General features: G+C 52.5%; 2 protein-coding genes across 2 annotated transcripts; one reads left to right on the forward strand and one right to left on the reverse strand.

Annotated features, from left to right (window-relative positions):
• Positions 1–25,640, reverse strand: MMP28 (matrix metallopeptidase 28). Its single transcript, XM_004434852.3, has 8 exons — positions 25,338–25,640; positions 14,749–14,828; positions 14,342–14,529; positions 8,730–8,954; positions 6,466–6,711; positions 4,946–5,095; positions 4,458–4,625; positions 1–3,591 (listed from the first exon to the last, which is right to left on the reverse strand). The coding sequence occupies exons 1-8, from the start codon at positions 25,446–25,448 to the stop codon at positions 3,197–3,199; spliced, it is 1,563 nt and encodes a 520-aa protein (XP_004434909.1). The 5' UTR covers positions 25,449–25,640; the 3' UTR covers positions 1–3,196.
• PGBDF (plakoglobin binding and degradation factor) lies at positions 638–1,313 on the forward strand (the record flags this gene model as incomplete). Its single annotated transcript, XM_004434904.3, has 2 exons — positions 638–957; positions 1,058–1,313. Coding segments are annotated over 2 exons (531 nt in total), but the record flags the coding sequence as incomplete, so codon positions are not given.
• Positions 25,641–27,594: the final 1,954 nt, after the last annotated feature.

Consider the following 27,594-nt stretch of genomic DNA (forward strand, 5'->3'; position numbering starts at 1 on the left):
TCGGAGGTACCTTTTTCTAATCATGCAGAGGCGGTGTGCCCACCTGCCTCTCCACTCCGCCACAGGTGATGCTGGGCTTCCTGGAGGGGCCCACTTTGAAGAAAGAAATCCCATCCAGAAAACAAAATATAAACCACCACCTATTAACATTCCAATGAGTGCACTTAATGTTTATTGACAGCCCACACAGAGATCGGTACCCACCCGATTAGAAGGAAGGCGTGATGAGCCATCATTTCCTCCGGGTTCACAGTCCTCCTGGCTACCTCCTGTTGATTGCTTCCAGCCTGCAGAGCCCGGGCCTGGGCGCTTTACACAGACGCGATCTCATCCCCGCCTCCCTTGAGACAGGCATTACTTTTTACTATTTTACAGTTGAGGAAACGGAGCTTGACAAAAGCGACGTGTCTTGCCCGGAATCCTCAGCTAGGAAGTGCAGAAATCTGGGAAGTCGGGAGCGGCCAGGCAGGGAAATCCTGCAAACTCTGCAGGATTCTGGGAGTCCTGCTGTCCCTGTGCATCTCCTACGCACCGTCCTTCGGGCGCCTGCCTTTTTGGGGGGTCGGGTTGTGGGCAACAGTCAGGGTATTTGAGCTCTTCATTGGGGACAGCGGGCCTGCGCTGACCTCCTCCCCGCCCGCCCGCAGGCGTGAAGACCCCTTTGTGGAAGAAGGAACCGGAGGAGCCCCGGGCCAGGGAGGAGGAGGCGGAGGAAGCGGAGGAGGGGTTGGAGGAGGAGGACGAGGAGAGGCTGCCGGAGGAGAGCGCGGCCGAGGGCGAGGCGGAGTGCCAGGACGCGGAGGGCGGCGAGGGCCAGCGGGACTCGGTGTCCTACTCCCCGCTGCGCCAGGAGTCCAGCACCCAGCAGGTGGCGCTGCTGCGGCGCGCGGACAGCGGCTTCTGGGGCTGGCTCAGCCCCTTCGCGCTGCTCGGCGGCCTGGCGGCTCTCGCCGACAGGTGAGGGTGCGCCCTCGGCCCGGGCGGGACGGACGTGTGCCGGGGCCCCCGGCGGGAGGGGACGGCGCGGTGGGCTGAGCGTCCAGGTCCCCGCCCGCAGGAAGCGGAGCCTCCCGGAGGAGCCGTGCGTGCTGGAGACGCGGCGGCGACAGCCGCGCAGAGGGGGCTGCGCGCGCTGCGAGATCCTTTTCTGCAAGAAATGCAGGAACCTGCACAGCCACCCGGCCTTCGTGGCGCACTGCATTCTGGAGCACCCGGATCTGGGCGAGGCGCGGGCTTCGGGAGGGGCGGGGGCCGCCGGGAGCCCCTGAGCGTCCCCACTTCCAGCCTTTGTGCCATCCATCCTCGCCTGACCCCAAACTCCCTGCAACCTTCTCCTCTCCCATGACGCGGAGCGCTCTCCAGCACATTCCACAGAACTGCCCCTTCTCAGAGCCTCCCTCCCGGAGCGCCCTCCTCAGGCAAGAAGGCCCACGATTGATGGGGCGTCCCCACCTGTCACCTAGCGCCCACCTGATGCCAAACCCAACATCACCTGGTGCTCCATTCCTCCTTAGCGCCTCCTGAGGGCTCCCGCCCCCGGGCAGCACCCAGTGCCTGCCGCCCACCTGACTCGCGTCCCCTGGCACAGCCTCACATTCTTTTGGGTATTTCAGGTCCTTCTGGCCTGACGGGCAGAGGCATCGCCTAGAGAAAATACCCTCTGGGTTCCCTCACCCCTCTGAGAAACCTGCCCCTTCCCCTCAAATCACTCAATAAAGCCTCTAATCCAAGTGTCGGTGCCTTGAGGTGGGGAGAGGCGGCTCCTCTAGCTCTGGGGAGGGTAATGAAGACAGACCTTCTTCCCCTTCCCTGAGGTTCAAGCCAGAGGGAAAAAGGGCAGGGCTAGAGCCTCCTCCCTCCGCCTCCCCCGCCCACGGACCGGGCAGTACAAAGCACTTGCATCCAAGGGCAGTCAAAGGCCATTCTCCCCATTGCGCAGAGAAGAAAATGGAGGCACAGGGCCAGGAATGCCCGTGGGAGCAGAGGGCTGAACCTTGCCAGGCCATTCTCCTCTCCCCCTGAAAGCCTGGTCTTGCTGAGGTCAATGTGTGTGCAAATGAGGTACTGGCTGGTGTGGAGGGCGCCTGGACCGGAGAACCAGATGCTAAAATGCTGAGACTGGCTGAGGCAGAAGACAGGGAGGCTGGGGAGCTGGCTCCTTCTCCAGGAATCCCAGCTATTCTTGGCCAGCCAGCAGGAGCTCCTGGAATGCTGCGTGTGTGGCCTGGAGAATGAGGCCATTGTGAGCACAGTGCCTCCCCCAGCCTGCAGAGCCCCCAGCCCTGCAGCAGTGCAGACCTCCAGAGAGGCCCCTGTCCTCTCCCTGCCACATGTGGTTCTCCATCTGGCCTGGGGGGTGAGGGGAAGCAAGGATATTTTGTTTTCTGAGGAGAAGCAGGCCCCTCTCCCCATCACAACGACACACACATGCACGCGCGCACACACACACACACACACACACACACACACACACACAGCCCTGGCCCTGGCTTGGATGGAAGAGCATGGTCTCAGCCTCCTCAGCATCCTGCCCACCTGCTCTCCCTGGAAACCATTCCAAGGATGGCTGGTTTGCACCTCCAGGCGCTCCAGCTGGGGGCACCTCTTTATTCCAGCCCCCCACAAAAAGCCAGGGCCCAGCAAGCCTGCCTGCATCAGTCTCCCTCTTGCTCTGGGTCCTGAGCCCCCTCAGGGCCTCTGAGGTTGGTGACCCTTGAACCCAACCCATGCAGGCTTCCTGGGGGTGGGGCCTCTGATTAAATAAGGCACAGTTCTCCAAGGACTCAACCAAGAGGTCTTGAGGGGAAGGGGACAGTCTTGCAAAATGGTCCCAACCTCTCTGTTGAGTTTTGCATCCTCCCTGGTTGCCCAGTGCTGCTGCCTTATAGACAGAACTGCACCTTTAGCAGAAGAAACAAAATCCCCCAAGCTTGAGGAGGAAAGAGTCCTTGGGGAAAGGGCCGTGGGGTCTGAGACCCTTTTTGGTTTCTCCTCGGATTGATCCCAGCCCCACCTCCCTGTGGTGGGGACAGCACAAAGACAACGCCACATTCCCCAGGGAACAAACGCAGACAAACTTCCCTGCCGGGTCTTCTGCAGGGAGGCTCAGAGCTTCCAAGACAGCTTCTGCCCCTGGGGCAGGGGACACAAGTGGGCCAGGAGGGCACCAACAGTTCACTAAGAGGTGGGGGTGCCTTCAGAACAGGGCGCCCCCTGAGTTGGCGTGCCAGCAGCCCATCCAGGGCAGCTCTGTGGCCCAGGGGCCCGAGGCGGTGGCCTGCAGTTTAGCCTGGTCGATGCGCCAGTAGCGGTCATCTCTGAAGAAGATGATGGAGCCGTCGGGCCGGGGCAGGGCGCCACTGACCTCCTCAGGGACACCACCCCAGTCCCGCAGGCCTCGGGGATAGTAGGGCTCCACCTGTAGCCCCCCTCGGGCCAGCACATAGTAGCGGGCACCCTTGAAGAGGACGAGGCGGCTCAGAGGAGGGAAAAAGAGAGCCGCGTCGGGGTGTCGGGGCAGGCCGCCTGCCTGGCACAGCTGTGGCGAAGCCCACACTGGCTTGGGGCCCTGGAACCTCCAGCATCGACTCCCTGTGGGGCATTGGGAGAGCCAGGGTGAGCCGGCGGCTCTCGCCCTTTGGTCCTCCACCCCACCTCTGTCCCCCATACCTCTACTTGCCCTCTCGTTGGAGCCCTAGGTGGTTAGTATTCACGATAATCAAAATGGATCACATTAAAAATTAGTTATAAACAGTAGGGGAGGGACTGCTGTGGCCTAGACTTCCAACAGGTGTCAGCAGAGGGCAGATAGCGCTGAAGGAGCCTATCTACCCTTCCCTGGGGAGCAGGCCCCCTCCTGGGTGAGGAAAGAAGGAACCCAAGGAAGGCCAGGGGCTTCCTTCACAACCAGGACTACTACCAGTTCTATGAGGGCAGGGAGTTTTGTTTTGTTTTTACTCTTGTATTCCAACACCACCAACCGTGTCTAGTGAATAGAAGGCACTCAATATCTGTTGAATGAATGAATGAACTCTATTTCCTGGAGTAATATATTGCGCACTTCTCAGACATTATGTTCTCTTAATCTTCCTTCCCCAACAAACTTGAGGGATTATTTCTCCCATTCAAGAAATTCAAGCTCCAAGAGTTAAGTGACAAGCCCAACCTCACACAGCCAAGATTCCAAGGAAGGTACCATTCTCCGCTGAACTGCAGAGCTCAGGAGTGGTTCTCTGCTTCCCTCCAGACTCTTCTCTCAAACTCTCCCACCCTCTCTCTCTGGGACAACCTTGACACATTTCCCGCCCCCCCCCATCCATCCCTGAAGGAATGTCCTGGCAGAGTTCCCTGGGGCCAGAGGTTCAGACTGGAATTGAGACTCCTTCCTTCTTTTGAACCTGAGCAGGTCACCTCTCCTCTCTAGGCCTCAATTTTCTCATCTGCCCCAGGGCTGGTACCTTTGAAGAAGTAGAAGTCTCCATCCTCCAGTGACACTGCTGCTGCCTCAACGTGGGGGGGCAGCCCAGGCCACCTTTCCTGTAGTGGGTGGGGCTCCGAGACATTGCCATCAGCTGTCACCTCCCAGAAGTGACTCCCTTGAAAAATGTACAGTCGCTGCTGCCCGTCTGCCGGGAGACAAGAGGGAGTTGAGGAGTGACCATCAGCCTCCTGCCTTCCTTCCAGGGAAGGTGCTTTTCTAGAACCCAACTTCCCCAAGTGACCAGAGAGGATGTAGTGTGCACAGCTGGCGGAGGGGAAAATGCACAGGAGGAAGCAGTGTTTTGCTTGGTGTGGGCTTGCTGCCCACACCGAGAACGCTTGTGGCTTGGGATATCTGGATCTTATCATTCATCCCCCCCCCACCTTATACTCCAGCTCTGGAGACCCCCTGGAGATGTGGGGGAGGAGGGAAGAAGGAGGTGAGGCGTGGGTGGGACCATCTTACCTACAGTGATGGCATCGAAGGATGAGTGGCAATATTTAGGACCTTGGGTTTCAGGTCGCCTTCCCTGGGGTCTGTGGGGGTCCCAGGCCTCAAAGTCAGTGAACAGCTTTCCTGGGAGCTGGATGGCCACTGAGCCCCCCTGGGGCTTCCCTTCATGGGGAAGGAGAGAAGAGGGAGAGAACACATACTGGTTGTGGGGGGGTGTTGAGGGCTCAAGACCTCCCCCTTGGCTCCTTTTATCATTATCTGATACGAGGGGCAGGGAAGGAGAGCAGGGGTGGGGGGTTAAGAGTTATCCTTGGTTGTTGGTATTAACCATAGCACTAAACTCAGAAGTCCTCTCTCCTACCGAACAGTCTGGGAAAGAGGAACCTACTGAGATAAAATTGGAGTGGGGGACCAAACAAGGGTTTGGAACTAAGAAGGCAGAGGATCCTCTTCTCTGAGTCCTGGGCAACACAGATGACATGAGGGCAGAGTTCAGGGGCCTGGGCTGTAATAATTACAGCAATTATCTTAATGACATTACTATACTTATGAGAGTGAGGCAGAGTCCAACAGGCTTAAAATTTGGCACCAGCTCCTGAATCCTGGTCTGCAACTTCTTAGCTGTGTGACCTTGGATAAGTTACCTAATCTCTCTGAGCCCCATTCACCTCATCTGTGAACAAAAAGGTACTTACCTCATGGGTGTGTTGTGTGTTAAGTGCCTGGCCCATGGTAGACACTCATGAAATTGCAGCTGTTATTATTACATTTGTGTGGGTTTCTTAGGCTACAAAGCATGTTCATACCCACGAGTACAACAGCCCTGTGAGGTAAGCAGGGCCTCAATTATTATCCCTTTTCTCAGAAGGTACAACTGAGGGCTCTCAGGGGGGAAATGCTTTGCCCAAGAGCAACTGCTAATCAGGAAAGGAATGATGACTTGAACCCAGGGCTCCTGGCCCCGCCTCTGCACCCGGCACTCTGAGGGAGACAGCCCCGGGCTGAGGCAGGCCTGGGGTCCAGGCAGGTCCCTGGGCAGCAGCACTGGCCAGTTTATTCCGCAGGAGAAGGCCTTGTCTGAGTCCACCGCCGGGCAGAGGCCCAGGCTTGGGCAGAAGTGGGCATCAGCGTCATGGAGGAGGGAGGTTGGGGGATAGTAAGCAGGACTGGGAGCAGGAATGAAGGGTCTGGGAGGGGGGAAGAGGTGGGGCCGAGGATTGGGTCTGGGTGATGGGGCAGGGATGCGAGAGGAACTGCCGAGGGTGGGGATGGGGCGGGAAGCAGGACTTGGAAGGCGAAGGGGCGCTGTGCACAGGAATTGGATGGGATTGCTAGAGGCGGGGCATGCGGGATCAGGAGCCCGAGGTTTTTCAGATTTGAGGGGAGCCTGAGGCTTCAAGACCGGTGACTGGGAGGCCAGATTCCTGAGCTTACGATGGGGGATCCTATTAGAGAAACCGGTGTCCAAACACTAGAGGCGCGGGGTGGGGGTGCAGGGGTGAGACTGGTTGCGGGCGCGGCTGGGGGCTCACCATACAGGGTCTGCACAGCGAGCACGTCGTCCCAGCTGAGCAGCGCGTCGCGGCCCAGCCTCTTGTAGTAGGGCGCCATGAGCGCGCGCGGCGCGGGCGAGTGGGTCAGGCCGAGCGTGTGGCCGATCTCGTGCGCCAGCACCACGAACAGGTTGCGCCCGCGGCGGCGGCTCAGCGACCAGCGCTCGTCTCGGTCGAAGTGCGCTTCGCCGCGGCGGGGCAGGAAGGCGTGCGCCAGGGCGCCCCCTGCAGGCGGCGCAGAGGGTCAGGGGAGCCACTGCCCGCGACGCCCCCAAGTTCCCACCGCCCGGCGCTAATGCCATTGGGGCGTGTGTGGCTGTTTTCTGCTACATAATTTCCCTCCTAATTAAGTCTAGCAGAAGCTGAAGTGTGGAGCAGGGAACACATGACTAGGCTGTGGGGTATGGACGCCTAAGAGGCAACGTGGCGTACACATAGCATGGGGCCAAACTGCCTGGGTTCCAATCCTGGTTTTACCATTTACCAGCTGTGTGACCTTGGGCAAGTAGCTTAACCCCTCTGCGTCTTAGCTTCCTGATCTGAAAATAGGAATGATGATAATGAGTTTCTTCCTCACAAGGTTGTTTTGAGAATTAAAAAGGGATGTGTGTATATGTGTATGTCACATATAAGACTTAGCGCCCAGCACATAATAAATGCTACATAGGAATTATTTTCAAAAAGATCTAGGAGTAGGTATAGTGGTTACCCCAGAAGGGGGCATGATGGGACCTTCTGGAGTGTTGGTAATGTTGTTTCGTGATCTGGGTACTGGGTGTGTTTATGCGTATGCATAGTTTCTTTAATAAAAAGCATATATCCTATATATTCTTGCGTTCTTGCCTTCCCTCTGCAGGTCTCTACCTCCTGCTTGTAACAGGAATGAGCAGAGGGAGTTGGGCTGCATCAGTGATTCTCCAGCTTGCAGCATGCCACAGATGGAGCTCATCAGTAATGCGGTTTCCAGGACCCCACCCCTCACAGTTCACTTTCCACAGGGGCAGAGGTCAGCACACTGCACGGGGGAAATGTTGGCTTAGAAGCTTGTTGAGGGCTCCTCCAGCATTGCCTTCTTGGAGGCCAGGCTCATGGGGACTGACAAAGGTTGTGAGACCGCCGTTAAAGGAGAGCCTCATGGGGCATGGAGAGTTGGTCATGTGAGGGGGAACACGTCTCCTGTTTTGAATATGCCTCAAGCTGTTTTGAGCAATGTTAGTCCTTTCCGTTCAACTCTGACAATAATCCTGGGAGACAGACGGGCAGGTTTCAAAGGGAGAAAACCTAAACTCAAAAAGACAGAGCACCTGTCCCAAATCAGAGAGCTGACTCCCAGGTCAGTGCTGTCTCAGTTATCAGATTCTATCTGGGTATGGATATAAACATCTCGTGTAGATATCATGGGTGAAGTGAGTTACGTGCAAGCACCTGTGTGTGCCACATGTGGATTCTTAAAAAGCTTAGATTTCTTCCAGTCCTACCCTGGTCCCGGCAGCCGGGCCTGAAGTGGGCTTTGCTCTGAGTGGACTTGACGGAAAGCAGGAGAGTGCAAGGCAGGTGGGGCCTGAGCTCCTGGGCCACACAGGGCTTACGTCTCCACCTTGAAGGGCTCCAATCAGGTCTCCTTTCCTCATTCGCGGGGAGGAGATGCACAGACAGCTCTCATTCAGGTTCTGAAGGCCAGTATTGGGGAGAATGGGAGGAGAGCAGCTTAAACTGCAGCCATAAGCCCTTTAGCTTGGGGGCAACCAGGAGAACTGTCTGGGGCTGTGGGGATGTGAAGCACTTCCGTGGCAGGCAAGGGGTAGAATGCTCTCGCCCCATGGCAGTGACTGTGGTAGTGGGTGCGGGAGGGCAGGAGTGGGGCAGTGGTGGCTTCTGGATGTTTTTAGGGGCTTGGTTTGGAGAACATCCACTCCTGGAGAACAAGAGAGGCACAGGCCTGTCTAGAGGCAGGGGATGGATGATGGGACCTCGGAAGGTTCTCCCAGAATAGACAGTACTCTTTAGTTTGCAAAGCACTTTCCATGCAGAACCTCATCTGGCTGTCCCCTCAGCCACGTGATGTATAATAGGGCAGGGACCATCGTTCCCATTCTACAGATGAGGAGACTGAGGGTTCTTTGGAGGGGGATACAGCTTGGCCAAGGCTAAAGGGAGAGTGAATGCTCCATTGCCCTCCCTAGACTGCCTCTGCTAGCTGGGTGCCCCTCCTGCCGTGTGGGAGAGAGGCTCTGTGTCAGCACCTGGGCCATCGAAGGCGTTGCCCAGCCCGTCGTTGTGGTCCCCTTGGAAGAAGGTGAGGCGGATGTCAGCAGGGCCTGTGCCTGGGGCCTCCCAGAACTCCAGCGCCGACACGTTGCTCCACAGCTGGAAGGCGGCGCGCACAGCCCCCCGGACGGCCGACTCTGGCAGGTGCCGGGGCCAGTTCACCAGGCGGTAGGAGAGGTGCTGCTTGTACCACTTGTTGCCTGCCACCCAGAGAGGCCATGTCAGTCATACCTGCAGAACCTGGGACTGGTCCCCATGGCCCTGGATGATGGGGAGATAGGCCCTCCGCCAGGGAGTCCCTGATCTGATGGAGAAGACACAGCCCTTGCCCTGGGAAGCCCTACATTTGGCTGGGGAGACACTGCTCTTGGATAGACAGGACTACCCTTGTCCTGGAGAGCCCCCAGCCTAGTGGCTTGGTCTGGGGAGGTCGTAGTATGATGGGGGAGATGCAGCCTTGCCCAGGAAAAGCCCCCAACCTGAAAAACTCTCTGGTCTGGAGTCTTCTTCTCTACAGCCTGGGCTGAGCCTGAAAAGCACTCTGCTCCTCTTGCTGGCAGCAGATCCCAGGCCCTGCCTACCATGTCCGGATGGAAGAGAGGTGGGGCCACCAGGGCCCAGCCGTGACGGCCCCCTCGCCCCTTCCTCCTCTCCACCTCTCACGCCCTCCTGCCGCCTCCCTTTCCAGAGCCTCGGGCCTCCTGCTGACAAGTGACCACAAGACCCATTTATTCGAGGTCCTTCCCTGACCCCTCAGCCTCCCCCTACTTCCTCAGGGACTCTGGAGGGCTCTGAGGTGAAAACAAATAAGAACAAAGGGTGTGTTTTGTCACTGAGAGAGAGAAATTTCTCCATCTCCACTTAGTTAAGAGTTTCTAAAGTTCCTTTGCCCAAAACTGCAGTTCCTGCCTGAGAACTGAGACTCTGGCCTCTTGCCTGAGCCCCAGGTCAACTGGTCCCTCTGCAGCTCACCACGCCCCCAGGACCAGAGAGCTTAGAAGGTCCAGATCCTGAGATTTTCATGGGCCATTTCTGAGCCCTGCGAGCTCAGGGGCCAAGATTGTGACTCCAAGTGGAAGACTCACAGCTCAGGGGCAGGACTTCTGGGCCCAGGGAGGGCACAAGAATCGTGTCGTCTTTTGGGCTTCAGTTTCCCAAATGGACCAGATCCCTGGGGCATGGATGATGAGTGGACAGGGCAGGGAGGCCAGGCCAGCGGGCAAAGCCCCCTCTCCCCTTGGAGGGGCAGTTGAAGTTTCAGACCTCCTGCCCCTTTGTCCTGGGGAAGTCCTTGCCCGGACCAGGCAGGAGGAGTGAAGTCATAGAAGCCTGGCCCTCTCCTTATCCAACGTGTCTGTGCTCTATTTTGGGGAAATTGAGACTGGGGGAAGGGACCTGCTCAGAGTCACAGAATGAGTGAGTAGCCAACCGAGGCCCTGAGCCCAGGCCGACACCTAATCCAGGGCTCTTTCCACTATTACCACACGATAGGCAGGCACATTTGCTAAGACTCAAGGCTCATAAATTTGCCTAAACACCACTTCTTTGGGTCAAAGCAGAGGCTCTGCAGGAGCTGAAATTCTCCAGATGAAAGGGAGGGTCTAAGAGAGCAGAGGAGCTGAGCGTCTTTTCCTCCCTCCATCCCCCATGGGAGTCGGGGAGGGGAATGTCCCTTCTCCCACCCCTGAGCCAAGCTCCATTCAAGGCAATGCTGCCTCCTCGGGGCCTGTCTGGCCTGGCGGCCACCCAACCCCTCCCGGCCAGTGACCAACCCTCAGGGAGGGAAAGAGAGGATTCTAAGGAAGGGAGGGAGACAAGGAAGGCGGAGGGAAGGCCTGGAGCTCAGAGGCGCCGCCCACCTAAGGGTTCATTATGTGCCAATAACACTTCTAGTTGCATTCTAAGTCTTCACCCGGCCCTGGACTGGCTGGTACTGGGCTCCTTCACACCCTGCTGTGGGTGACCAACTCCCAGACTCTCCCCACAACCTTCAAGCTTCTAGAAAAGTGTGAGGCAGCTCCTTCTGCCTCTTTGCAGCGAGGGAGGCCCCTCACTCCACAGGCAAGAAAGGGGGAGGGTGGGCGATTCTTTCACTCTAGGTAGCCAGTGAAGGTGACAGCTCACAGGATAAAAATCTTCTGTGAAACTGTGTGTGTGTGTTTTGGAGAGAGGATAGGGAAGACAAATAAGAACAGGAATTGAGAGAAAATGACTAATTTTCCTTGGGAGGGGAGCCGGGCGGAGGGTCGTTGGTGTGCCTGCCAGGAAGGAAGGACCTGCCCCGTCCAGCAGCCTGAGCCCTCTCCCCTGTCTTCTCCCAGATTTGTGTCCTTGCACGAGGCTGGCCAACTTCAGGCCCCCTCACAAACTCCTGGCCTGGCAGGGCTGGTTTCCATGGTGACGTCCAGGCTACAGTAGCACCTGGCACTGCACGCCCCACCCCCCACCCCCACTTGCTCCAAAATCTAAAAGGGAAGAGAGAAGGGAAACAAGGTGGGGAGGGGAAGAGAGCTAGACTCCTTGCCTGGGGAGGACCCTGGATTCCTGACTCCCAAGAGGTAACTGATACTGTGGAAAGAACAAGGGTTGGAATCCCAGGAGCCCTGCTTACAACCTTACAAGACAAATTATGGAACCTCCGCAGGCCTCAGTTTCCTTACCTGCAAAGTGGGCTTGATAAGACCTGTCTCCTGGTAAAAATGAAATAGCAAATGAAATAGCAATGTGAAGCTGCCTGGCGTGTGGTGAGTGCTGAGTAAATATCCATTCCCTTCTTCCTTTCCCACCCCAGAATCACCCCTGTGCTCCCTACCCCTCCAGCTCTGTGAGGGAGCACGGGGATTGAAAATCATTCCTGCGGGCCCAGAGGGAGCAGGTGCTTGGAATGAGGTTGCCTGATTTAGCAAATAGAAATATGGAATGTCTAGTTAAATTTGAATTTCATATAAACAGCTAATGATTTTTTTAGCGTATGTGAAAACAAAACAGTTATCTGTTGTTCATCTGTAATTCAAATTTAACTGGGGGCATCCTCTGTTTTATCTGGCAACCCTACCCTGCATAGCATTCACCCACATAATGGAAAATCGGCCAGCCCAGGAATCCACTTCATTTTTGAAGCACCTACCCAGGATCTGGGATTTTTCCTATCTAGAATCTCAATCCTCCCAGTGACAGGAAGGCTTGGCCACACCCTGGCTATGTGGCCCTGGGAAAGTTGCCTAAGCTCGTTGTCCCTCAGTTTGCCCATCTGTAAAATGAGGATAATAATGGTACCTATCTCATAGGTTTGTTATGGGATTAAATGAGTTAATCCCTTTAGAACTGTGCTTGGCACATCATAAATGCTCAGTAAGTGTTAACTGTCATTATTACATTTTCTTTCCTAAGACATAGGAAATGCTCAGTGCCTGCCAAGTCCTCAGCTCCTTTCTAGGGAATGTCTTCCCACCCAGGAGATGAAGTCAAATTGCTGTGTTTCATGTTGTGAACAAGAGGGAAATTCTCTGTCTCACCTGGCCACTGCTGTCTGGACCAGGGGATCAGTGTCAGACAATGAAATGGGGCTAAGCTGGTAGGCAAGGCCACCCGCCTGGGAGATGGTTCAGTATGAATCTCTGTCTAAAAGGGACGCTCCAAATTGGATAGTGACAAACGGACTAGATCAGATCCTCCCATGAGGCATGAGAAGATGAGATGCTGGCAGAAGGAAGCATCCCTTGTGCTCAGGTCACGCCCTGAATGCTGGGGAGGCATTGTCCCAATTCTCCCAGACACCAACTCTAGCCTGGAAGGGCCGCTGCTGAGACTGTGTCAGGAGCTGCCCCACTTGCCTCTGTATTCTCACAAGCAGCCCCTTCTCCTGGGTAATCAGGGACCGTCTCTCCTTTGCAATCTGAAAGGGCCTCAGATGAGGAAACAGAGCAAAGTGAAGTCGTCCGGGTCAACAGCTGAACCCAGAGGCCCAGCTCCAGGGACATTGCTCCAGCTCACGCTTCTCCTCTGTTCCCCTCTGCTGTCCAGAAACACAGTGGGACGCAGAACAGGTTGACACCAGGGACATCTTGACCTCAGAATATGGACCCCATCACTGCCTCCTTGCTTTATCAGGAACGTGGCTGGTCAGTACTGGGGACCCAGAGTGGCTGGATGTGTAGACACAGCGGAATTGGATTGGCACACACTTGGAAACAGCCACCGTCAACAGCTGAGGGGAACCGCCTACAATTTCCTCAGGATTAGCTAAGAAATAAAAACAAACTATATGCCCTCTGTCCTGTTCATAATGGATATTGTCAGTAAAAGTAGTTCACACAAATTAAAAAAGGCAATGGCTGAAAGTACTCATAGTAATAATAATTATAGATGAAAACCTGACTGAACACCCTCATCTGGTTAGAAATCTCAAAAACTGTGAAAATTGATCACAGAAAATTAGACTTAGTACAAACAAGATGTTAAAATTGCACACAGTAAAACTTGATATTGGTGGGGAATCAACGAAGAATCAAATCTCCTTTTCATGAATCTTAGATCTGTAACATTTGACCCCAGAAGATTGGATTTGGACAAAGAAGGAGGAAGAGGAGGAGGAGAAGGGAAGAAAACACCAAAACGACAAAAGGAAAATCACAACAGCAGAAACTGTAATGCGTAAAATGTGCTATGATGAAATGTTCAGAACAGGCAAATCAATAGAGACAGAAAGTAGACTGGTGGTTGCCAGGGGCTGGGGGAGGGGGACTGGGGAGTGACTGCTAATGGGTATGGGGTTTCTTTTTGAAGTGATGAAAATGTCCTGGAATTAGATTATGGTATTGGTTGCACAACTTTGCAAATATACTAAAAGCCACTGAACTGTACACTTTAAATGGGTAAATTGTATGGTATGTGAAATATATTTCAATAAAGCTGTTAAAAAATGTGCTATGGGGGCCGCCCCGTGGCATAACAGTTAAGTGCGTGTGCTCTGCTTCGGCAGCCCTAGGTTCGCAAGTTCGGATCCCAGGCGCGCACTGACGCACTACTTGTCAAGCCATGCTGTGGCGACATCCCACATAAAGTAGAGGAAGATGGGCACGGATGTTAGCTCAGGGCCAATCTTCCTCAGCAAAAAGAGGAGGATTGGCATTGGATGTTAGCTCAGGGCTGATCTTCCTCACAAAAATAAAAAAAAGTGCTATGGACAAAATAAAACTGATCGATGATTCACGTTTGTTGAACAGTTCTTACGAAAGAAGAATCGATTCTGATTAAAATAACTTCAGTAAAATATAAAGGAAAATGTTGGCAACAGTTTAACTGCCCTGCACAGCAAATTGATCAAGGAATTAAGTGGGCTTGATGGGGTTTGCTCTGGAAAATGCTTGCACGATGAAAATTCATCGATGTAGGTTCACTTCTGATTTAAACGTCTATGTTCACAAACATGGTCCTCAAGTGGACGGGTCCCATTGCGCCCCCCTCTCCCACCCTAGGGAAGAGGTTACTGACAAAGCCCAGTGAGAGGCTGAGCTGTTTCTTTTCTGGCCATGGGGCTACAGGATGTTGGAGAACCCCAGCTTGGCTAGATTTTAACAATGCTCACCTTGCTTTGCAAAGCGTTTCTTACGCCTCATTTTGGCCCGGTGTCCAGCAAACAGAGCACTGACCCTCTCGGTCCAGGCCGCCTGACTGTCAGTATCTGCAACCCCGCATCGGGGCCGCGTCATCTGGCGCAGGGTGGCGGGGTCCAGCACGCCACTGACCGGCAGCTGGGACACCCACTGGAACTCCCTGTCAGGAGGAACTGAGATAAAGGACCACAAAGGGAGGGTGGGTGATGGGGGTGAGGGCAAGGAGCTTCCCTGGAGACAGCAGGAGGCTGGGTGCAGGGAAGGGAGGGAGCAATGACCTCCTGGACACACGTGGGAGGTGAGGCTTCCAGGAGGAGGAAGGAGGAGAACCAAGCTTTGCACTGCAGCACCCCACATCCTCTACATCCCTCCATCCTACCTGATGGCATTGCTGAATTGCCTGGAGGTGGGAGCTTTGGAGACCTGTTCATTGAGATATCCATACTTCTCCAGGAATGCCTGGGGGAGAGAGGAATGTCAGCTTTTCCCACTGTGTGGCATCTGTTCCTCTCCCTTGGTCTCCAAGGGTCCGTGGCACATATATCGTGCCCAGTCTCATCTTTAGTCCTTTTAGTGTCTATGAGCTGTAGCAGACAGAGTCCTGGGATCAAAGTCAGAAGGACCTGGACTCAGTTCCAAGCCACCACTGATCAGCTGGATGACATTGGGCAAGTCACTCAATATTTCTGAATCATAGCTTGCTTAATTCTAAAATTGGCCAAGCAGTCCCTACCCTGCCCATCTCATGGTGTGGTCCGGAGTCTGGCAGAGAGTGCTGGACAGTAGAGTTATGGGTTCTGGAGTCAGGCTGGCTTGGGTTTAAACCCCAATTAGCAAGCTATTTCTCTACACGACAGATTTCTTATCTGTAAAACGGGCTTAGAAATAGTACCTACCTTGCAGGTTTTTTTGTGAGGATTAATCACAATAGTGAATATAAAACACTTAACACAGTGCCTGTACTAGCAGGGGCTCCATACAGAGTAGCTGTTATAATACGTGTGATGTAAATATACACGATCCGTGTGCTTCAACTCTGCTCCTGAACCTCTCACCTCTCTAGGAAGTTTCTCTCTATTGGTCAGCAGTTGAGTTAATCACCTGTCAGCTCTGCCGCACCTGGATTGGAATTATTATTATTTTTTTTTTGTGAGGAAGATCAGCCCTGAGCTAACATCCATGCTAATCCTCCTCTTTTTGCTGAGGAAGACCGGCTCTGAGCTAACATCTATTGCCAATCCTCCTCCTTTTTTTTTCCCCAAAGCCCCAGTAGATAGCTGTATGCCATAGTTGCACGTCCTTCTGGTTGCTGTATGTGGGACGCGGCCTCAGCATGGCCGGAGAAGCGGCGCACCGGTGTGCGCCTGGGACCCGAACCCGGGGCCGCCAGCAGCGGAGCGTGTGCACCCAACCACTAAGCCATGGGGCCGGGGATTGGAATTAATTATCTCTCTGATTCTGGTTTCTTCCTAAACAATTCTCCTCCCCTCAAATGCAGATATATTTAAGGTCCTATGAATAACAAATGCACTTACCTTCAACTCTATGGTTTATATAAAAACTTGACTCTCTGGAGAAGTATTTTTTGAATTAGAAACCTGCAACTTCCTCCTTTCATTGATTCATTCGTGAATTCCTATGAGGTACTAGGTACCCTGCCAGGTGCAATGATCAACAAGACAGCCCTAAAGGAGCTTATATACTTGTGGATAGAGACAGACAATAGAAACATAGATAACAAATAAATAAAGGAGATAGTTTTGGTGCTATAAAGAAAACAACCCCAGGGATGTGAGTGAGAATAACTTAGAAACTTTACCTCAGGAAGTCAGGGAAGGACCCTCTGAAGAGCTGACATTTGATCTGGGTCCTAAAGAATGAGAAGTCGTAGCCATGTAATGAGGCGGGAAAGGGCGTTCAGACAGAGGGAGCGGCAAATGCAAGCCCCGAGCTAGGAAATACGCTGCTGTGTTTCAGGAACAGAAGGAAGGCTGGAGCACAGTAAGAGTGAAGAAGGCGGGCGTGTGATGAAGTCAGAGAGAGAGGCAGGACTGTCAGCCAGGGTAAGAAATGTGCATTTTATTTATTGATGATGGATTAATTGTGGGGAATGAAAGAAAGGGAGGAATCAGGATGGCTCCTAAATGTTTGCTTTGGAAGGTGATGCCATTTACTGTCTGAAGAAGCTTGAGGGAGGAAGAGATGGGGTCTGATGGGAATGAGATTAATGCGGTGATGTCAAGTGGCACTCGCTGGCTGAGGCTGGCGCTCAAAGGAGAAGCCAAGTCTTCCAGCACGTAGATGATGTGAAGCTGTGGATCTGGACGAGATCCCCCCCAGAAAATCAGAGACTATCCCACGGCCCAAATGCCTTTTACTCACTGCCTGCCTTCACATACCTGGAAGCTGCTCTCTCAGCGACCGAGTTCTTGGAGGCCAGTGGAGAGACACGTGTGACTCATTGTCCTTACCGATCCCCAGTCCTACCCTTCCGAGAGATGATGCACTTGGATCCCTGCTTGCCCTTCTCACTGATAAAGACTCATCAATGGATTTAAAAAAGAAAGTCACCTCGACTGCTTAATTCTTATACAAGACACACACCATCTCTTCATTTGTACCGCTCCTTGCTGTGTTACCTATACAGAAAAAATTTTCTGTCTTCTCTGTGCCCTTACTCACTTTTCTTTGCTGTATTTCTAAACTCAAATCAACTCCAATCATAGCTGTTGCCTCAAGGAAAAGGCACAAGCTGGGAATGAAACCAGGCACTAAGAGCCAGGATGGGCAAGCCCTCAGCCTTTGCAAGAATCCAGCCTCCTCTTTGTGGATTTCATTACGTCCATCTTCAGTGACCTCCGCATCTTCTCAATAAAGCCACTTTCTATAAGGAAAGCTTATTCTAAGCAACAGAACACTTTCAAGTCCATTGTATTGTTTTTCTGCATAAATTTCTTAGTATTTCAGCATTGTTTTCCTTTTTCCCTTTGCAAATGTACACTGTTTTGGGATACATAATAGATTAGAGGAGTTCTAGTGGCTTTATCTGGAAGACTATTTACTGCTCAAAATAGTGCGGCATCATGGAATAGCCACCAGGCTTGGAATCAAGAATCTCTTCCCCACTGTGACTCTGTTGGGTGGCTGGGGATAAATTACTTACCCTCTCTGAGTCTCTGTTTCTTCACCTACAATGTGAGAACAAGAATAATCCCACAGGATTCTCAGAAAGATTAAATGAAGCAATGCACATTTAGCATAGGGCCTGGTCTACAGTAAATGCTTGGTAAACAGTTGATCTAGTTGATTTACCTTAGAGGGAAAATTAACAACAGACTTTTGGAACACAACCCATCTGTGAGATGGGAACTGCTTTGAACAAGGCAGTTACACTTCTGTTCTCCATTCAGATGCTCTATCTCAGACCTGCCTCACCCCAGCCAGGTGCCTGGTTCTCTTCCTTGTGTCCTTGTGGGGATGGAGAATGACTTTCTAAGGAAGCCATGTCTCCTTAATGTCTCCTTAGAAGCAGTTTCGCTGATTGAGTGACTTGGGAGAGACTGGGTCACAGGCCAACAGGCTGGCACTCCCTGTGCCCCTCCCCCCAAACCCGCCCAGCCCTTATCAGGGAGTTGGCTTTGGTTCTGGAACTACGAAGCCTTGGACAGAGGGGGTGGGGGGTGGAAATTGACTAGTGGCGTCTCCTGTTTCCTGCCTGGGCTGCCATGCCTGGTACTTTGGCAGGCAAGGTGGGGTGGAGGGCAGGACAGGGGTGGAGGATTTTTCAGGGGTCCATCGGAGGGGCAGCCCTGGGCCTTTCTTCCTGACTCCTCTGGGACCCTGTGGGCTGCAAGGCAGAGCTGAATTCCCAGTAGGCAGAGTGAGCTGTGTCCAGGACGCCAGCCAAGAGACAGCGAAAGAATGAGAAAAAGAAATTTTAAGAATTTGGCATTTTGTGTTTCCGTAAAAGCACTGAAGCATTATAATGGGGATTATCGGGACTGAAGGGCTCCCTTATACTTATTTTGTGTTTAATATGCACATATTTAAAGTTTTTTTAATTTCAAGGAAGGGGCCTCTTAATACCGCCAGTGCTGAGTGCTCTAAAGTTCTGCTGAGGCAGACCCGCATCCCTGGGTGGGGAGCAGGTAGGGTTGAGACGCCCTCTGCTCCTGCAGCTGTCCCTAACCCTCTTCTGTGAGCCCATTTGCCGTGCCTCAGTTTCTCCTGCAAAGGTGAGAGGAATGCCTTTAGTTTGCATGGGAGACAGGGCAGGGCTATGGGGCAGGCCACAGCGTGGCAAAGGGATGCCTGGAGAAGATGAAGAACTGGAAGGTTCTCATCCCAACTTGACACTAACCACCTTAGAGGAGTCATGTCCCTTCCAGGCTGCAGTTTTCCTGGGGGTTGTAACTGTGTTCTTTTTTTTTTTTTTTAAATAATTTTTATTTATTTATTTTTTTCCCCCAAAGCCCCAGTAGATAGTTGTATGTCATAGCTGCACACCCTTCTAGCTGCTGTACGTGGGACGCAGCCTCAGCATGGCCGGAGAAGCAGTACGTTGGTGCGCGCCCGGGATCCGAACCTGGGCCGCCAGCAGCGGAGTGCGTGCACTTAACTGCTAAGCCACAGGGCCGGCCCCTGTAACTGTGTTCTTTTAGGGACTCCCTAAGCTCCACCTGGGGTCACCCCGCCCCCTTCATGGAGGCAGGGCCCAGGCTGCCCTTCTCTGCCTTGCAACACCAGGTGTTCTCCACCCATCCTGTCTCCTGGGGAGCCCAAGGGCTTGAGCTGAACGGAGAGGAAGCTAGAGGGCTGTGCCCCTTCAGTGATTCATCCTGCTTGGGCCTAAAAGCTTGTGCCAACCTGCCTCACCCAGTAGGTCAGGGCTGGGGCCACTTTCCTGAGCAGTCGCCTCTGAAAAGCCCTGGGAGTGGCTGAGGTGTCTGGGAAAAATGAAAATGGTTCTCCCCAGGATCCAGAAAGCTGAGTGGAATCCGAACTCTGGGGGTTCTAGTCCTGCATCTGTCCTGACTTGTTATGGGAGGGTGTGTAGAGTTCAGCCCGTTTAGTGCCTGAGAGAAGGGGAAATTCTGGTCATTTCTGAGCAGAGCAAGACTAGCAATCAGGTGCAGCAAAATGAATCCAGGCCTGAGTCAAGAACTGAGTCACTGGCCTGGCAGGGCAAGAACATTAGGCTGAGTGTCTTGAGTTTTATTCCTGGTGCTGCTGCTAACTGTGCGTCCTTAGGCAAGTCTAGTGCCTCTCTGGGCCTCAGTTTCCTCTTCTATAAAATGAGGGGTTGGATTAGAGCTAAGATATACTTCAGCTCCGTCTCTTATGCCATCCTTGCTTCTGCAACTGATTAGCTGGGTGACCTATGACAAAGTTACTTAACCTTTCTGTGCCCCAAAGTATAAAATGGGGGTAGGAATACTGCTTTATGTTTCTTACAGGACTGTCATGAAAATCCAGTAAGAAGATGCTTTGGTAAAGCTTTATGATAATTGTCCCATGAGAAACGTTATTTTTTCCCTCTATAGTCACAGAGCTTTACTGCTGGAAGGGACCTTTGGTAGATGAGTCTAGGAGGGGCCAGCTTCCAGTCTCGTGTCCACAGAGTGGCTGTGGCATCCTCCATATCAAAGAATTGCAGCAGCAAAAATGAAACCAAGAATGAAAAATTGCAAAATCGCAAGCTCACGCAGAAACCATGTTGCTTTACCTGTGATTTATTCCATCTCACTATGTTTTCTATGATTTTAGTCTTTCCATAGCGACTCTATGTAATTGTTTTTATCATTCAATACATCTTTAGAATTATTAGCCAAGACAAGATGCTAGGAATGATAGTGGGCGTTCTGCCTTGGCGTGTTCTAGAAATACACATGTTTTCTGGAAATCAGGAGCACAGTGAGCTCTTGACTACTGTGGCGCTTTTAAGGATCTTACACCTTCTTTGAGCTTCACAAACACCTTGCAAGAGCACAGGCAGGACAAATGTTGTTATTCCCATTTTAAAGATTTTATTTATTCATTTTTTTTCCCCCCAAAGCCCCAGTAGATAGTTGTATGTCATAGGTTCACATCCTTCTAGTTGCTGTACGTGGGACTCGGTCTCGCGTTGGACGGAGAAGTGGTGCCTCGGGGCGCGCCCGGGATCCGAACCCGGGCCGCCAGCATCAGAGCGCGCGCACTCAACCGCCAAGCCACGGAGCCGGCCCATTATTCCCATTTTAAAGATGAGGAAAGTAAGTCTCAGGGGAGCACAGTGTCTTGCTGAAGGGTCCTAGTGAGGGACAGAACCAATACTTGAATCTGAGTCCTCTGACACCTACCCCAGGATGTGCTATTTCACATTCAAACGAGTGACTCAGAGGCTTTAGAACTGAAAGAGCAGGGCCAGGTTGCTCTCTCCACTGGGGAGATGGCCCTCAAATATGAAAAAGGGGTGTTTCTAGCTGGATTCCTTCTGTCTCTTCTGCAAGCAGGTCCAGGGGCAGGGCAGAGGGAGGAGCTGCTCAGGCGGTGGACTCCGGCTTTCAGTAGAGGCTGGGATCACATCTCCTGTCCCACTCCAAACTAGTCGTCTGACAAGGCACAGGCATTCAACTGGACTCAAGCGTGTTCCTTCACAAAGACAGACATCTGCTTCCAGGATGCTTTGCTTTTGCTCTCTGGCTCCTGGAGCCTACTGAAGGCCTCAGGGCAGAGGAGCCTGTTCAGCCCTCTTCCTTTATTTTGGGCAAAAGCGTCGCCTTCCTTCTGTCTGACTCCCTTGCTCTTCACCTCCTTTCCCTTGTCCCTAGTCCCTATTCACAAAGTTCTGTCTGGGTGTAACCTGGATACCTCTTACTATAATTCCCGCTCCCCCTTTCATTTTCCGTCCTTAAGGAAGTTGGAAAACATTAGCTGGCCAGTCTCCATCCAGACCCTGTCTTGTACTTTTTCTAGTGCCAAATAACCATGCTGTAGGGATTCAGGGTCCTCACTAGGCTTGTGGGGCTAAGTTTAGGGCACCAAATGCCCTAACCAAGGTTGGGTTTAGGGAGAGTTGTCCACTCTTGTCTCCCTTCTTTGTTCCTGTTTCCACAACCCAGCTTTTGCTAGCTCGCCTGGTTTTCAAGCTGGCTTGACAACTGCTTTTCCACCAACTCGTGGTCCTCTGGGACCCTTCTGCACTTCTACTCACTCTGTACCCATGAGTCACTGAGCTGAGCTCTTGGGAACGGCTTCCACACCCGGGCTTCTGGGTTTCTGACTCACAAAAAGTCAGATGAATGGCTCTGGGGTATGAGAAACAGACACTGCATCTGGGGGTGGATACTCCACAGAAGCTCTAATGTCTCCCTGGAGAAACAAACCGCCCAGCTCCTTGTTGTACTGGCACACTGAGAGTAGCTGTGCAGATATGCACGGACCACCAAGTGGAAGGCACGTCCTGGACATACTGCCTGGTTGTTCTAAAGAAGGGCCAAGCAAAGCGTGGTAGATAGATCCCTTGGGACAGTCTGTGTCACCCAAGAATAGGACAGGGAGTGGGAGGGGTGCCAGGGTGATGACCTCTTTCATTAACTCTCAATCTTGCAACTCAACAGTGGAGGCTCTTCCTACTCACTAGTGTTGTGAGCAGCCCGAGTTTTCCTAAGTGGGCAACAATGAACTTGTTCATAATGCAGCTTTGTAAGTAGTCAGTCTCCTCCCAGACAAAGCCCAATCTGGAAAGCCCTCAACTTTATTACTTTGTGTGCACACAGGGGACACAGAGAGCCATGCACACAAGGCAGAGGGATACATAAAGTGACATCCAGACAGACAGACATGGACACATAGGCAGATGAAATGAATACACACATGTACACACACACAGAGGCACAAGCGTACAAACACACGAAAGCCAAAGAATGTTAGCACTAGAGGGAATCTTAAAAGTCATTTAAGAAATTTAACTCCCAGGGCCTGCCCTGTGGCTTAGCGGTTAAGTGCGCGCGCTCCGCTACTGGCGGCCTGGGTTCGGATCCCGCGTGTGCACCGACGCACCGCTTCTCCGGCCATGCTGAGGCTGCGTCCCACATACAGCAACTAGAAGGATGTGCAGCTATGACATACTGGGGCTTTGGGGGAAAAAAAGGAGGAGGATTGGCAATAGATGTTAGCTCAGAGCCGGTCTTCCTCAGCAAAAAAAAAAGGGAGGAGGATTAGGATAGATGTTAGCTCAGGGCTGATCTTCCTCACAAGAAAAATAAAAAAGAAATTTAGCTCCCTTATTTTACAGAGGAGGAAACTGCAGCCTAGAGAAGTGACGGGACTAGCCTAAGATTACATAGCTTGTTTTTCTTTCTTTCCTTCTGTGTCCTGAACTCTGACCTTTGCCCATGAGCTCAGCAGGACTGCTGTGCGCTGCTGGGGTCTAGCTCCCTGCACTGAGCCAATCTGGGGTGATCATGGAGCTCACTTTGTGAGTTTCCCTTCTGTGGATGATTGTACTTCCCTAAATGACCACAACAATATCTCCCATTCCCATGTTCTTCTTACAATGTGACTTCAACACTCCTCTCATCAATTGTGGGGTCTACATTCCCTCCTCTTGAACCTGAATGGGAGCTGGTGACTGCTCTAGCCAATGGAGTACAGCAGAAGTGATGCTATGCAACTTCCTAGTTTAGATCATAAAAAGGAGACAACTTCTGCTTCTCTGTCTCCCTTCTCTCTCTCTCTCTCAGAACATTCATCCTGGAGACCCAGCCCCCATCGCCCAAACTAGCCCTGGAGAGACCACGTGGATAAGCCCACCTGGAGAAGAACTGAGGCTCCCCCGTAGCTGACAGCCAGCATCAATGGACAGATAGTAAACAGCCTTCAGATGATTCCAACTCCAGATAGAGACAAGCTATCTTGATGTGAGACAAGCTATCCTGATGTGCCCTGTTTGAAATTCTGACCTACAAAGTCTGTGAACATAATAAATGGTTACTTTACCTCGCTAAATTTTGGGGTAATCTGTAATGTAGTCATAGTAACTGCAACATCGTCTCAGGAATTATAGCCCGTGCTGCCTATTGTTCAATGCTGAAAATAGTTGCCTTACATACTTTATCCTATGTTATTGTTGTAGGAGAGCTAGTCACCAAGCCAGGACTTTAATCTGAAGCTCTATTCTCTAAAATAATGATAAAGATAATAATAATAACAACCACATTGAGAGCAACTTCCTTTTACAGGCGGCTTTCTACGTACTAGGCATTGTGCTGGGCATTTTACATACATTATCTCAGTGAAACCACAGAACAATCTTGTGAAACAGGCATCATTAACCCCCACTGTACGGAGAAGAAAACAGATTCACAGACGTTAAATGACTGACCCATGGTTTGCACACAGGTCTGTCTGACACTGAAGCCCATGCAATTGACCATATACAGAAACACATATAGACATACTGAGACATACACACACACACACACACACACACACACACACAATTTGCATAAATATACATATGCATGTACATGCATACACATTTAGAGACACATATCCATTACACATTTCCAGAGTTTTTTATGCTTTTAAAATATTTCTTGTTCCCAGAGTTTAAAATCCCCTTCTCCCAATTACATTAAATACGCTGAAAGAGACTCAATCTGCTAGATATTACGTTTCCCAAGCACACCCCAAGGTGAAATTCTCTCCATCTGGGGCCACCACAGGCACGGGCGGCAGAGATATTGTCTCTGTTCTCCTGCCAAAGATCACCTGAAACCCGGAGTTGGGGAGAGGTGGGGTGGGACTCTTAACAAGACTTGGCTTAGTAGACAGAAGCCTTCTCCTGGGGCCACGAGGACTCTGCACTTGATGTTGTAAGATAGTAAATTCAGAGAAACAAAGTGATTCTGGAATGTGCAAAAGCAGAGAGCACAAGCAAGGGACCAGTGCTTGGAAGGGGAGGGGCGAAGGAGTTTGCCTAGGACCCCCTTGTTGAAGCAGGGTCATTATCAGATATTCCAGAACAGCGGTGGGAGTTGGCTGATGGAAGGAAGAGCAATTCAGACAGGGCCCTCCTCATTCTGCAGGTTTCCCAAATCTCTTACCCTGTAAACAGTGGAGACCCCAGTCCTAATCTTGAGAAGAGCTAAGAACACAGACAGAGATGCTTCTTTGGGGGAAGAAAGAAATGATACTGGTGTATTACTACAATCACCTTTATGTAGAAAATAGACACCCCAAGTTGATCCCCACCCTGACCTTACAAAAGTTCCCCTTGTGCAACCTACAGCAAGCGATTGAGTCCAAAGGAGGAAAATGAAATGGGACATCTTTAAGGTTGACCTCCACCTCCCTGACCCCCTTTCTCAAGATCAGTCCTGAAGCACTGCTGAAAGCTCCTTAGAAGCAATCTTAAGAGTATACTATTCTTACTCATTTTACAGATGAAGAAACTAGTTCTGAGCTTGGGCGCTGACTTGCCCAAGCTGGTCAGCGGCAGCGCCAGCCCAGAAGCCAGTGCTGTGTCCTGTGCGCCGGGCCGGGGCCGGTCAGCAGTACCCTCTCCACCGCACCGATCTGGGGGCCTCCACAGCGTCCGACACTCACTCGGGGAGGGCTTGGGGCATCCAATGAATGAACTGCCAAATCTCCCCAGCCTAGGCGGGGAGGGACAGTGGCTCCGTGCCAAACTGGGGTGCAAGGGTTCCTTGTCTCTCAGCTCTTGCCTGTCTGTCCCATCTTGTCGCTCCCTCCTCCCCCGCGTCCAGGAAAATCAAAGTAGATCCGCGTGTCTGTGTGGTCTCAGCCCTGGCTCAGGGGAGAATGCTGCCCCAGGCTCTTTGTGTGCAAGTGTGAAGGGTGCGGAGGATAGGGGGAGGGTAACGCAGATTGTCAGCTCAGATGGGACCGCTGGGCCGCCTAACTGCAAAGTTCTGGCGGGTCTCAAGCACGCGGACCCCTCTCCGCCCCGCATACACCGCGTACCTCTGCCTCCCTGTGCAGCTCCTGGCCTATGCGCTCCGCCAGCTGGGCGTCCAGGCTGCCCCACAGCAGCAGCTGCAGGGCGCGCAGCAGGAGGCCGACACGCGCGGCCATCTCGCCGCAGCCCCTGCCGCGGGGCGCGGGGGCGTGGGGAGCTGCGGCGCGCGGGGGAGCCCGCCGGCGGTCAGCCGTGCCCGGGACCCGGCGGATGCGCCAGCTCGGCGCTGCGCCGATGCGGAGGGAAAGGTCGCGGGCGCTCGCCAGTGCCCGGGCTCTGCGCGCTGGGCCGCTCCTCCGCGGCGCTTCACCGGGAGCCGGCCTGACGTCGTCCAGCCCAGGCAGTGCGTGCCCGCGGGACCGCCGGCTCCGGGAGCTAGAAGGCGAGGGAGGAAAGGAGGGAGGAGGGGGCGGGAGCCCGACAGTCGGACCACACCCACCCGGCTCTGCCGCCGGAACGCGCAGAGGTCCTGGAGCCTCTTCCGCAGGCGGTACGGCCTCGCCCCGCGCCCGCCGCCACCCTGCCGACCGGTTCTCTCTCCAGCCACCTCCAGTTGACCTGGATCTCTCTGGGGAAGGCGGGGGAAGAAGAGTTTTCTTCAACCTAAGAAGCTACCTAAGAGTCTTCTTCGATGATGAGGGGTCCTGGCCTACCTGAGGGTCATTGATTGTTTCAGCCAGGCTAGCAGGGAGCGAGGCCCTGGGGTGTGAGAGAAGGATCCCTGGGCTGCAGTCAGAAGAATTGGGTTTGAGTTCCAGATCTGCTTCTTCGCTAGCGTGTGAATCCTGCCTCAGCCACCTGCTGGCTGTGTGGTCTTGCGCAAGTCACTCACCCTCTCTGAACCTATTTCTCTCTCTCTCATGTGATTGTAGGGAGCATTTAATGAGAGAATAATGCCTGTAAGTAAGTGATCACCGTGCCTGGCATCATGCAATACGCGTTTAATAAATGGTAGGCTGCAGCTCTGTGATCTTTGGAGGATTTAACTATTTCAAGCGTCAGTTTCTTCATCAATAAAATGAGAGCAAATGATGTTTAGTTCCCAGAGTTGCATGAAGATTAAAAGAAAAAACGAGTGCAAAGGGCCTGGCTTTATTTATCCCACCCAGTTGTAGTAAGGGTGGAGTGAGACGATTTAAGTGAAAGCCTTAGCTAGACTCGTCAACTGTCTTGGTTATCTGTCTTAGTAACCGCCAGCAAGTTGCTCTCTGTCTTTTAGCCTCAATTCGCTATCTGTAAAATGCAAAAGGCGCAGTGATACCCACCTCTGGGGGTTGTGGTCTGGCTCAGATGAGTTGATATGTGTAAAAGTAATTTGACATCTATAAAGTGCTAAGCAAATGTAATGCAGTGTTCTTATCCTGAGGCTTAGGGCCTCAGTAGCACACAATGTTTTTGTGGTGTTTAGAAAAAGGCGCCACTCATATGGAGGAATTCTAAATAGGCGCCTCCTTGAGTAAACCTCCTAGAAACAGGCATTCCTGTGGACGGACTAATTGGAAACAGGCCCCACCTCTTCCCAACCAACCAATGAAAAGGGGGCACTCATCCTGGACGAACCCATTAAAAAGAGGCGCTCCTCTGAGCAGACCAATGAGAAAAAGGCGTCCTTGAATGGCTCAGACACATTGCCGTGCCAGGGCTCCGCGGGGGGCATAGGGTTGAGGATGGAGTTCTTTGCCCACCCATGCCCTCTCTCCTCCGGTGCCCTTGTGCACATCTGTAAGGAGCGTCTCTGCTTGCAACGGAGCGCCAAAGATGGTGGGCAAGGCCTGGACCTTACCCTAATAGAGCTTTCTGTCTAGTGGGGCCAACTACAACGAAGGTCTTCAGCTAAGACAGAACAGACTGACACGGCTACAGATTCAGGCAAAGTCCTGCGGTGAGCCTGGGGGAAAGGAGATTCTGAAGGGGAGGGAAGTAGGGTTGCTAGGTTGAGCAAATAAAAATACAGGATGCCCAGTTAAACTTGAATATCAGATTAATGACGAATAATTTTTAGAATAAGTTATGTACCAATGCAATATTTGAGACACACTTATATAAAAAATTATTCATTGTTAATCTGAAATTCAAGTTTAGCTAGACATCCTCTATTTTATCTGGCAACCCTCGAGTGTGTGTGTATGTGGGGAATGTCAGAAGGTTCCAGGTATGACGTGGTATATGGTGCCCTTGACGAATAGGTGGATTTTGATAGGCCAGATACAGCTGTGCTTTGGCGCAGGGAGCTCTGAGGAGCATCAGTTGGTAAGGACTCTG

The sequence above is a fragment of the Ceratotherium simum genome, chromosome 16 (genome assembly GCF_057802395.1).
Source record: "Ceratotherium simum simum isolate JZ-2026a chromosome 16, ASM5780239v1, whole genome shotgun sequence".
Classification (NCBI taxonomy): Eukaryota; Metazoa; Chordata; class Mammalia; order Perissodactyla; family Rhinocerotidae; genus Ceratotherium; species Ceratotherium simum.